The following is a 12,121-nucleotide window of genomic DNA, read 5'->3' as shown; positions in this document are numbered from 1 at the left end:
CATAAGCCATACCTGATCAATGGTACCCCATACGTTCTTTTGGTCTGAAAGCCCTCCTGCTTGTGCCTGCCAATAACATTTTCAGCACCATGGGGAGCGGCATTTAGACTTGCACGACTGGGTCTTACCTGATCAATGGTGTCCCACATGTATAGTTCCCCTTGCTGCTTTTTTTCCTCCTTTCTGTCTTCAATGTTGATGTCCACATCTCCTCTGGGACCCAGCTTCTTGTGCTAAAATGAAATATACTGAAGGTTTCTCCCTTGGAACCTCTTTTCACTATCAGTCAGTAAATAAAGAATTACTATCAAGTTGCCAACTGCAAAGACTCTTTTGGATTCTAAGAAGGATGCAAAAAGAACAAAGGACTCTTCTACTGCCCAAGAGGAGCAAACAAAATGCTTGAGAAGAACACCAAACTTATCTCCTTTCCATAAGAATACATACATGGCGGGGAGGAGGGAGGAGGAAGGAGGGGAAACATCTAGGTGGTACAGTGGAGTGCACCAGTCCTGAAGTGAGGAGGACCTGAGTTCAAATGTGGTCTCAGACACGTAACACTTCCTAGCTGTGTGACTCTGGACAAGTCACTTAACCCTAATTGCCTCAGCAAAAAGCAAAAAAAAAAAAAAAAAAAATGAATACATGGAGCAATATAAAAACAAAAACAAAGGAAAATTTGACATATATTAAACATAGTACTCTAGATGTAAACAGACAGGACAGGCAGGATACAGTGAAACCATTACCTCTCTAGCCCAGGACATTGCACTGCTTTTAATGCATCTTAGGATTACATTACCTTTTTTTGGCTAAGACAGACTATTACCTTACATTACCTGGAAATCCACTAAAACACTGAGATCCTTTTCAGATGAACTTATATATATCAACCTTGGACCACTTGCACTGAATTTTTTTGAATATGAACATTTATGTAGATTAAATTTCATCTTAGTATCGTAGTGTTCCTTCCAGTTGGATTCTGGGAGGAACAGTACAGTATATGTCATCCATAGGTCTAATATGAATAAATCTTTTGGTATCTTAAAGATTCTGTCATCTTATGACCTACTGGTCATAAGGGAGTTAGTGGTGCAAGGGAAAGAGTTCTAGACCTGGAATGATAGAGACCTGAATTCAAACCTTGCCTAAGACATTCACTAACTATGTCATTTTGATCAAGTCAGCCTTTGATCAAGTATGCCAGCCTTAGTTTCCTCATCTATAAAGGAGGAATAATAATAGCACCTATTTCACAAAATCATTGTGAATATCAAATGAAATAAAATATGTAAAGCACTTTGTAAATATTAAAAGATTACATAAATTCTATTATTATTCAGCATATTAACTATCTTTCCCAGTTTTGTTTCCTCTACAAATAGAAGCAACATGGCTTCTAAGACTTCATCTGATTCACTTCCAAGACTTCATCTGATTCACTGACAAAAATTATAAACTACTCAGAGCTAAGAATGCACCCCTAACTAATATCCCTCCTTCCAAGCAGACATTGATGTATTAATGGCAATTCTGCATCCAATCGACCAACTAGGTCCAAATCCATTGTCTCCCTATCTCTAGATAGATTTTGTCTTAGATGCTGCTGAAGTCTAGATAAACTAGAGCTACAACATAATCCTTATTTACCAGTTTATAAAAAAAAAAATGCTTTAAAAAAAAAAAAAAGAAGTAAGATCCGTTCTTGATTATGCTGTTTCTTAATGATCAAAGTTTTCTTTTATAAATGTTTACGAATCAGGTCTTTTTTGTTTGTTTGTTTTTAACAAATGTATCACACTAGTTTTGGAGAGGAAGTAAAAACATTTTTTGCTCCTCACTGTCACTTCCACATTCTCTCCTTGCTTTTTTACTTTGTAACTTCTCCTCTTTGCAGTCTACCCAATTAAAATCAGTATACTCACCCTCAAAGGACCTATTCTCTCTCTATTCTCAAAGTCTTCAGCACCTGGTTCATCATCTTCCTCTCTTCCCCAATTCCTCCTCTTATACTAGGGGATTTTAATATCCATGTAGATGTTCACTCCCTTCTCCCCCATTTCCCCAACATTTTTAAGTCCCATAGCCCACTCCTTCACTATTCCTGAGTTAAAATCTGATCTCAACTACTTACTAACTGTGTGATCTTGGACAAGTTACTTGACCATATTTGGATGGCTCACTAGCTAGAGTGCTAGGCCTGGAAGCAAGAGGATGTTAGTTCAACTTCATTCTCAGATACTTACTAACTGGGTCATCCTAAGCAAGTCTTTGCTCTTTTTGCCTTAATCCACTGGAGAAGAAAGTGTGAAACCACTCCAGAATCTTAGCCAAGAAAACCCCATACACAGTTTAGTCTATGAGGGAATGAAAAAATCAAACTAAAGAGTAACAAGACAGATAGATAGATATAGATATCCACAAATACATAGTTATAAATATCTAGATATGCATAGGTATTTATTAGACCTGTATATATGGATATGTGTGTGTGTGATAGACAGATATCTATATATTTAGATACACATGGAAACTTCCTAGTTATGCTGCATATATTTTAATGTATTTATCATACCTCCCCTATATATCATAAGCTCATTGCAAATAGTGTTTTTTTTTATTCTTTATATTTATATCCCCAATGCCTGACATAAAATTGGTATTTAATAAATGCTGATTGATTTATTCTATAAATCATTCTCCTGGTTTTACTTACTTCAATCCACATCGATTAAAAAAATTATTTCTCTGAAGAAATCTCTTTTACCATTTATCAATATTATTCTACTACATCCATATACTATAATTTACTTAGCCATTCCCCAGTTTATGGACACTTTCTTAGTTTCCAGTTCTTTGCTACTATAAGAAGAGCTGTTATAAATATTTTTGTATAAAAGGGTTTTTTCCTTCTTTCATTGAAGTCTTTAGGATACAGATGTAGTAGTAGAATTGCTAGATCACAATTTAGTGATCTGATTGGCATAATGCCAACAGGAATTATTTTCCAGAATGGCTAGTCTGATTCACTATTCCATAAATAATGTATTAGTGTGCTTTTTCACAGAATAAATTCTAAGATGAAATGGTCACACTTCCCAAAAGTCCTATGTATTCTATTTCAATAGCCAATTCGACTTTTTAAATTTCAATCCAAGTCCTTTTCAGATGGACCTATTGATGCATTATCACACTTCAGATTTCAGAGTTGAAAGGGACAAGTGACTTTTTCTTTTCTCCCAAATCAAAAGCAAATTTTGGTTTGTTTTTTTTTTTAATAAAAGCTTTTTATTTTTCCAAATACATGCAAAGATTATTTTCAACATTCACCTTTGAAAAATATTGTGTTCCAATTTTTTCTCCCTCTTTTTCCCTCCTCCCACCCCTAGACTGCAAGCAATTCACTATAGATTAAATATGTACAATTCTTCTAAATATATTTCCACATTTGTCATGTTGTTCAAGAAAAATCAGATCAAAAGAGAAAACGATGAGAATGAAGGAAAAAACAAGCAAACAAACACTATCATTTCCCCCAAAAATAGAATACTATTCTCTGAGCCACATTCAATCTCCACAATTCTCTATTAAGTGCCTAATATATGACAAACAATATGCTAAATGCTAAGGAGACAGTCCCTGCCATCAAAGAGCTTATTTTCTAATAGGAAGAAATAACATGCTCACCAATAAGTTCACACAAAATAAATGCAAGTCATTTCAGTAGATGACATAAAACCTCATGGAGGAGGTAGCCCTTGAACTTTGAAGGAAGCTAAGGAATCTGGGAGACTAAGGAAAAAAGTAATACTTTTTTAGATACGGACAGACTAAGCAAAGGTGTAAAAGTAAGAGGTGAAACATTATACAAAAAGAAAAGCAAATAAGAGTAAATAAGTAAATTTGGCTGGAATATACAGCATCTGAGGAGGAACAATATGAAAACTGTCTGAAAATAGAGTTGGAACCAACTGTGAACAGCTTTAAATCACAAACATTTAGCTTATCCTTGAGGTAATAGGAAGCTCCAGGTAGTTACTGTTCCGAGAGGTGATATACTCAGACCTATATTTTAGGAATATTAATTTGGGAGCTGTGTAGAAGGTGGACTGAAGAAGGCAGAGACTAAATGCAGACAGATCAATTATGAGGCAATGCTAATAGTCCAGATAAGAGGTAATGAAGATCTGAACTAGGTTGGTGGCCATGTGAATGGAGAAAAAAAGACAGAGGAGTGATATTGTGATTCATTGATTGGATTTGGGAGGTAGGCATGATACTGACCAATGGGTACTTTTTGGATCAAAGAAGGATGAATTTTGGGGGAAAGATAATAGTATCTGTGTGGGTCAGGTTCAGTTTGAGATGCCTATATGACATTCAGATCAAAATATCTAACATACCTATAAATGATAGAGGCTTGGATCTGAAAAGAGAAACTAGGGCTAGATATAAAGATCTGGGATTTATTTGTATAGTGATATTCATGATATTAGTGAATTCATGAAAGCTGATGAGATCACCAAGAGAAAAATGCAAAAGGAAAAGAGAAGATTCTTCAACCAAGACAAGGCTTTGCAGGACACTTATCAGGAGCACACCACAGATGATTATCCAGCCAGAAAGATTTAAAAATTTTTAAATAAAAAAAAAAAAAACCAGGAAAAGCTCATGTCATGAAAAGCTAAGAGAGAAGAGAGTATCCTGGCGGCATAGTGATCAACAATGTCAGATTTTGTAGATCAAAAAGAGTAAGAACTGAAAAAAGAACCCCAAATATAATCCTCCTCCTTCTTGAAAATGCATTCTGATTATTTCTTTACTTTGCTGTTTCTAGGATTTCATCGGTAGAAATGCAAAACCTCTTTATCTTGTGTAAATCACAGAATGTTTAAGCTAGAAGGGACTTTGAAGATCTAAGTTCTTAATGTGATTTTTTTTTTCCATTTACTAAAGTAATCCCAAATACTGGTGAATGGGACATACCTTAATGATGATTTTTTCTTTCAGCTGGGCAGGGGATGGCAGCTGGTCAGCACTGGCTTCAGTGGGTTTTGTAAGGAGAAGATCTCCAAATACTTCTTTAAATACCCTAGCCATATGACGCTGCTGTTCTACACAACAGTGCTCTTCAATGGAGAGAATCACTGGGAACCTAGGGAAAGAAAGGAAAACAAAGAATAGACTATTGGTTCTCTTCCACAAAAGGAAATGTTCAAAAGTCTCCCCTGAAAATTCTGGGCAGTTGCCCTCTCATTTAGCTAAAAAGGAGAAGTTTCCAGTGCTTACAACAGACTATCTGAGATAAAGACAGTAGTTTGCTCCCTTAGATCTCAGCTAGGGCTCCTGGTCTGGCTAGAAAAATGACCACTAAATATAAATTTTGGCAGTGATTTTTGTTGTGTTGTTGTTCAGTCATTTTAGTTGTATGTCTCTTTGTCATTCTACTGGAAATTTTCTTGGCAAAGATAATGTAGCAGTTGCCATTTCCTTCTCCAGCTCATTTTATAGATGATGGAAACTGAAGCAAACAGGGTTAAGGGACTTGCCCAGAGTCACCCAGATACTAAGTGTCTGAAGATAGATTTTAACTCACGATGAAGACTCTAGACCCAACACCCAATCCACTGCATCATCTAATTGCCCCTACTGCTTTGGATGAGGTTTAACAAGGGACAAGCCCTTTGGGCTCAAAGCTGAAAATGGGGCTTAGGCAAGAGATTTGGATTGAATACACAGATCTAGTATTCATCTGCAAAAAGATTCCTGAACTCCATGTGAGCGAATGAGACCAAAAGACAAAAAGGAGAGTATAAAGAAAATCTCTGAGACAGATGGGTCAGAGGATCTGCCTTAGAAGATTAAAGATTGGGTGAAAAGAATTTGGTCTCTTGTAGCTCCAATATGTGGGAAGCAATGAGTGTAGGTATTTTAAATATTTTCTGTAATTATTTTACCATTGTAGGTTAAACTACAATGGTCCTACTAGTATAAGTATGTCCATAAACCAGAATGAAAAAGAATAGAGGACTGAGAAGGAGGGCGGAACTTGAACTAATAGCTTTTAAAGAGATCTTTTTCTATGGTAGGTTTTGAAGGAAGAGCTGAGATGAAGATGTGGTAGTGGGTAAGAATAAACTATGATAAATACAAAATTGCTTCTGATTCAGAAACTCTCAGCTCCAGCCTTGGCCAGATATCCCATCTCCCTCTTTTCACTAACTCTCATAAAGCTGTTGTGAAGAAAATGCTGTAGAACACTTAAGGTCCTCCAGAAAAGGAAGTCTCCCTTACATGGAATCACTGTGCCCTAGAAAAGTAAGGAACCAAAAGCAGATCTTTTCGTAAGCATCTGGCAACACTGGAGCCCTCTCCTCTTCCAAATTGGGACCCCTCTCTCAAGGCAAAACTACAAAAACTGCAAGCTTACTGTGAGGAGACAAAAGCATGGTCTCTGATGGCCTGCACCACATCATCAAACTTGATTTTTGTTGTTCGTGTCCAGCCATGATAGATGATTGGCTTTCCATCAGGTCCATCCCAGCAATCCACTGAGGAAAGAAAAAACATCATTTTTACCATGCTAGTCATATGCTTTTTTGCATTTAGATATTCAGACTTACAGGATAGAAAGCCCAGAGAAGAATCATAGTTTCACCATAAATCCTTGGATTTCAAGTAGAACAATTGCACTGGAAGAAGGGATGTGTCTGCTCAGTGGAGTGGGATTAAAAAAAAAAAAAAGCCTGCCATTTAATGAAGGCATAATATGGAAATTTGGAAAGTTTATCTAAGAAGATAATCTTGCCTTTTTAAAAGTATCAATAATCCCTAAACAATTCTAAAAGAATTGGGAGAAGAAAAAAGGAAACCTAATTCAAACTTGATTGCATGGGCAAATTCATGCCAAAATTTATGCTTCCCAATTTTTTTTTCAGTCTACATACTGTGAGTTCATTGGGATCATAAGAAAAAAATAAGGAACATTATTTACATTCTTCCCCAAATGTGTTTCTTTTTATATACACAATAAGCAGAAATCTCTACACTATTCATTCTGCCTCCCTTCCTGCTCTCCCAGAGTCAACATACTCTTTCTCAAGTCTAAACTTGGCAAAGGTGAAGAAAAAACTTGGGATGTATCTAAAATTTCCTAAAGATTCGCCAAAGTGTTCCAATGCACAGGGATAGAAAAGTGATCTACATGACTCCTTAGCATTCATTTAAAAACATTAAAAAAGTCAAATTCTTGCCTTCCCCAAAAATACTCTAGAAAGGAATAACAGAGAGCAGTCTTTCTTTCAGAAAGATCCTATCTACAGGAAAAGTTTCCTAAGAAAGAATTCTAAAAAGTCTAAGAAATTGTGAGAGCTCAATGAAAATAGTAGCTATGTCTTATTAGCCTTAAAATAATATCTATAAAGTTCATATGTCTACCACATTAAGCATCAGAAATTACACAGGGTAGATGCTCAGTAAATATTGTGTTAGTTGCTCTTCTCCAAGACTTACACTCTATACACCGGCAACCCATTCGAAGACATCGAATGTATGATTCAGTAGAAGATTCACTTCGAAGTTGATCTCCAGTGAGGTACCTAAATCAACAGAGCAGAGCCACCCACGTAAAGAGGTCATATAATAATACCATTAGAATCTTCTGAATATTAAAAGTTCCATCTTATTAATTTGCTCCTCTTAGCTTGAGAACCAGAAATAACCATTTCACAATTAAAATCAGAGTTCAATCAACTCATTCACACCAAGGGATTCCATAAAGTTGGACAGAAAATTAGTTTAAATGTTGATACTATTTATTAGGTACAAGGAAAACTGAGTCTGGGGTGCACAGTGATTTACTAGAAATCTGGAGTTCAAATCCCATCTCAGACACCCACTATCTGTATAAATCTAGGCAAATTGCTTAACTTCTCTATGTCTCAGTTTCCTCATTTGTAAAATGAGGATGATAATAATATCTTCTTCCCAGGGTTGTCATGAAGGTCAAACAAGATATTATTTATAAAATTCTTTTCAAAGAAAGTGGTATATAAATCCTAGCTATCATCATCATCATCATCTATCAGTCTCACTTTCCTCATCAGCTTTCCTACTTATTCCATGGAGTTGCTACAAGAATCAAACAAGATGACGTATGATGATGATAAGATGACAGAAAGCCCTATACAAATGTTAATTATTAGTGCCATTATTATATTTGCTTTCTTCCTTCACGATCAATATACCTAAGACTATGTTTTTCATATAGTAGGAGCTTAATAAATATTTGTGTAGTAGAATGACATTCACAGTAGAACAGATTAACATTACATGTTGACCAACTGAGATAGCAAGACCATTATAATCTAAACAATTGGGATGAGCAGCAATTATTCTGAATCTTTTAAAGCAAATAATTCAATTTAGCATTTGATGGAATTACTGTATGTCCAAGCCTCAGGAATCTAAAGGGGAGAACAGGTGAAGGAAGGCAAGATTCTCACTGACATTGCCAGCGCTAAACAAAAGACCCTTCCAAGATTAAGACCACAGGATCATAGATTTAGAGAAGCAGGGCCCTCAGAGACCATTTAGTCAGATCCCTCACTTTACAGAAACCAAGGCCCAGAGAAGGAAAGTTCTAGGCTCAAAATCAAAGGGCCTGAGATCAAATTCTGGTCCTGCCATTTATGCGTTTTTGGACAAGTAATATACTTCTCCTTTCTAGACCTCTGTTTCCTTTCTTCTACACTAAAGAGTTTGGACTAGAAAGCCTCTAAGGTTCTAGCTCCTTCTAGTAACAGGTTAACTAAGTGCCCAAGAGAATTAGTAGCTGAGCTAGGAATAGAACCAGGTTCACTGCTTCCCAATTTCCCAATGTTCTAGTCCCTTTTGGCACTGACAGATAGGGTCACAGACAAAGAAGTGGTTGAGAAAATATATCAAGTGCCATCAAATAGGCTCTAAAAACTGTCAAGAAATATCAAGAATAAATGAAAGTTATACTAGTTGCATAAGCAGTTTCATATGGTTAGGTCTCACCCCTCTCAAAACCTCCTTTTAAAAATACAGATTGACCCACTCCTGGGTCTGTATCTCAAAGACATTAAAAAGGAGGGAAAGGGACCCACATGTGCAAAAGTGTTTGTGGCAGCCTTTTCTGTAGTGATAAGGAACTGGAAACTGAGTGGATGCTCATCAGTTAAAGAATGGCTGAATAAGTTATGGTATAGGAATGTAATAGAATAGTATTATTCTATAATATATATAATATTGTTCTATAAGAAACGATCATCAGAATGATTTCAGAAAGGCCTGAACTGATGCTAAGCGAAGTGAAAAGAGGCAAGAGAACATTACATAGCAACAAGAAAATTATGTGATGATCAACTGTGATGGACTTGGCTCTTCTCAACAGTGCAGTGAGTGATTCAAGGCAATTCCAATAGACTGGAAATGGAAAATGCCATCTGCAGCCAGAAAGAGAACTATGGAGACTGAATATGGATCAAAGTTTAGCACTTTCACTTTTTTTGTTTGTTAGTTTTTTTTCTTTCTTGTGTTTTTTCCCCTTTTGGTTGGATTTTTCTTATACATCACAAATATGGAAATATATTTAAAAGGCTTATACATCTTTAACCTATATCAAATTGCTTGCTGTTTTGGGAAGGGAGAAGGTAAGGCAGGAAGGGAGAAATATTTAGGACACAAAGACTTACAAAAAATAAACGTTCAAAAGTACCTTTATATGTATTTGGAAAAATAAAATACTCTTGGAAAAATAATAAAAATACAGACTGAAACTACCCACAATTATTCTCCCATAGGAAGGTATCTAGTTATAAAATAAGGTGCCTGAACCTTCATTAATACCCTTAGCCCCAGTGTAAATTGTTACTGGCCTTGGCTCTTAGCAAGCTAATAAGGCCAAATAGTTTTCGTTTCTATGACAGAGGGTATATTCACCTGAGATGGGCCCTCAGGACTCTTGATAAAAAGCTGAAGGCAAAAATTTCAGCCTAATACTTGTTGGGACACTGAGTACCACAGACTCTGGCATCTGGAAGCAGGGTACAGCGCTGAAGAGGTTCAGAGAACCAGAGAGCATTCAAGCTAAAAGGAACTTTAGAGCTCATGGTGTCCAGAGTAATCACATGAGACCCAGAGAAGGGAGAAAATTTGTTCAAGGTCAAAAAGAGAGTAAGCCAGGGGTACAACCTGAGCCAGAACCCAGGTTTTCTAACTGCCAGTCTAGAGCCTTTTCCATTTCACCATAGGGAACTGAGGATGACCACAGGACCAGATGAAATGGGTAATATAAAGGACTGGGCCCAACATCCTTAACAATAACACCCTCAAATCCTTCTGTTGTAGAGACATCTGTCTACATTAACTATCCCTGATCTACAAACCTCTTAGTTAATTTAAATGTTAGTCATGATAGATTTACACGCAAGGTAGAAAAGCCTGTTAAAATAAAGCAAACTTGTAAAAGATCAAGCAACTCAGAAATGAGCCTAAACAAACAGAAAAGATAGAAATTCTAATCCACAATTTCCCCTATTTCTATAATCCAAAGTACTGGTTTACCTTATTAAGCAAGAAAACTGCCCTTAGTCAATTCTTTTTCATTTCTATGATACTGCTAAAGGATGGTCCACATGTACATAGCATGAACATCAACTTCCTAATTTTTTTAAATGCAAGTAGAGAGAATACTTCAGTGTAATTGGAAAATGTCTGATATCTTATACCACCAGACCTGCCTCAGGGAAACCTTTTTTAGATCCCAATTGGAGAAACTTCAGTCTACATTACCTCACTGGTAAATTAAATGTCCTCAAAAACACTCTTGATTTTGCACACTTGTTATTAATATTGTTGTATGCTGAACTATCAAGAAACTTACGTGTTATGAGATGAAGAAATCCAATAATGAGACAAAGGATTATTCATGTCTTGCATATCAACAGAGTCATATTTATCATCCCAAATGCTGTTTTCTTTTGAAAACAGGTAAGTGAGGAACTAGAAAAATAAAACAGGATAAAAAACAAACAAGAAAAAATAAAGTCAACAAATAAAATAGAGACTGAATGTCAGTAAGTGGTAATTTTTAATAATAAGAGAAGTTTTATCCACAGAGGCTCAACAAGTCCCAAATTTGCCAATGATTTCAATCTCTTCTTTCAATCAGAATTTCTAATCAAATGACAAATTCCCTGAAATAAGTGGGTTTTTCTCCTTCTCTCCTTTTCCTCACCATTTCTCTATTAAAAGTATTCACAAACCATGAAAGAGTCTCAAGAAAAGCAGGAGGCAATGAGAGGAAGAAGAGTCTATATTAAGATATAGACAAAACAGTCTATACCAACAGCAATACCATGTCATTAACTGATTTGTGTACTAAAATCACTGAAGTAAATATAACTGAAAAGTCATCTTCAGAGCATTAAAAACTATGCATAAGGTAGGAGCATTTCATGCCAGTTGGAAAGGGAGTCATTTACTAACCTCATCAACAAACAGGAATGGTTCAGCTGTTTCTCTCATAGTGTCATCTATAAATTTTGTCATCTGCTCTCTTACTTTACTTAGATCCTGTGCCCAAGTTTCCTTAAAAAAAGAAAGAAAGAAATATCACCAAAGATGACAAAGGAAAGACATAGGATTTTCTACCAGAATTTGGAGAAATCACCTAAGCATCCATATACAGATTGCCATGAAATCATTATATTTATAGTCTTTTGTATAATTAAAAAAAGAGGGTAGACAGATAGGCCTTGTGATAGCAAAAGAAATCAAAGACGGCTTCTGGATGAAACCTCTGCAGTACATTTAGGAAAAGATTTGGATGGGCTACACAGGATGGGCAGGGACCCACAAACTATAATCTCCATTTTTGGAAGAAGGGCTTCATTGAAAAACTATGATTCCCTAGAGTCCAGGTCACACAAAAGCACTGAAACTTGACACAATCTAACAAAAACTGCCAGATAGAATTACTAGATCTTGTAAACATTATAAATTCCCTAGAAAAATTTTAAAATATTTCAGAAACTAGCAGATATGATGAAAAATGTGACCCCATTTTGCCTCCTTTTTAAAATCCCACATT

General features: G+C 36.0%; 1 protein-coding gene across 1 annotated transcript in view; it reads right to left on the bottom strand.

Annotated features, from left to right (window-relative positions):
* Positions 1-12,121, bottom strand: part of PLCG2 (phospholipase C gamma 2) — a 157,005-nt gene that overhangs the window by 47,160 nt on the left and 97,724 nt on the right. Inside the window, exons 10-15 of the mRNA XM_051976179.1 lie at positions 11,518-11,619; positions 10,913-11,031; positions 7,516-7,601; positions 6,434-6,554; positions 4,990-5,158; positions 129-233 (exon numbers count right to left, since the gene is read on the bottom strand). Of these exons, the coding sequence (XP_051832139.1) occupies positions 129-233; positions 4,990-5,158; positions 6,434-6,554; positions 7,516-7,601; positions 10,913-11,031; positions 11,518-11,619 (702 nt within the window). The remainder of the gene's footprint in view (positions 1-128; positions 234-4,989; positions 5,159-6,433; positions 6,555-7,515; positions 7,602-10,912; positions 11,032-11,517; positions 11,620-12,121) is intronic.

The sequence above is a fragment of the Antechinus flavipes genome, chromosome 2, assembly GCF_016432865.1.
Source record: "Antechinus flavipes isolate AdamAnt ecotype Samford, QLD, Australia chromosome 2, AdamAnt_v2, whole genome shotgun sequence".
Taxonomy (NCBI): Eukaryota; Metazoa; Chordata; class Mammalia; order Dasyuromorphia; family Dasyuridae; genus Antechinus; species Antechinus flavipes.
Note: the sequence above shows the minus strand (reverse complement) of the source record. Positions and strands in the feature narration are given on the sequence as shown.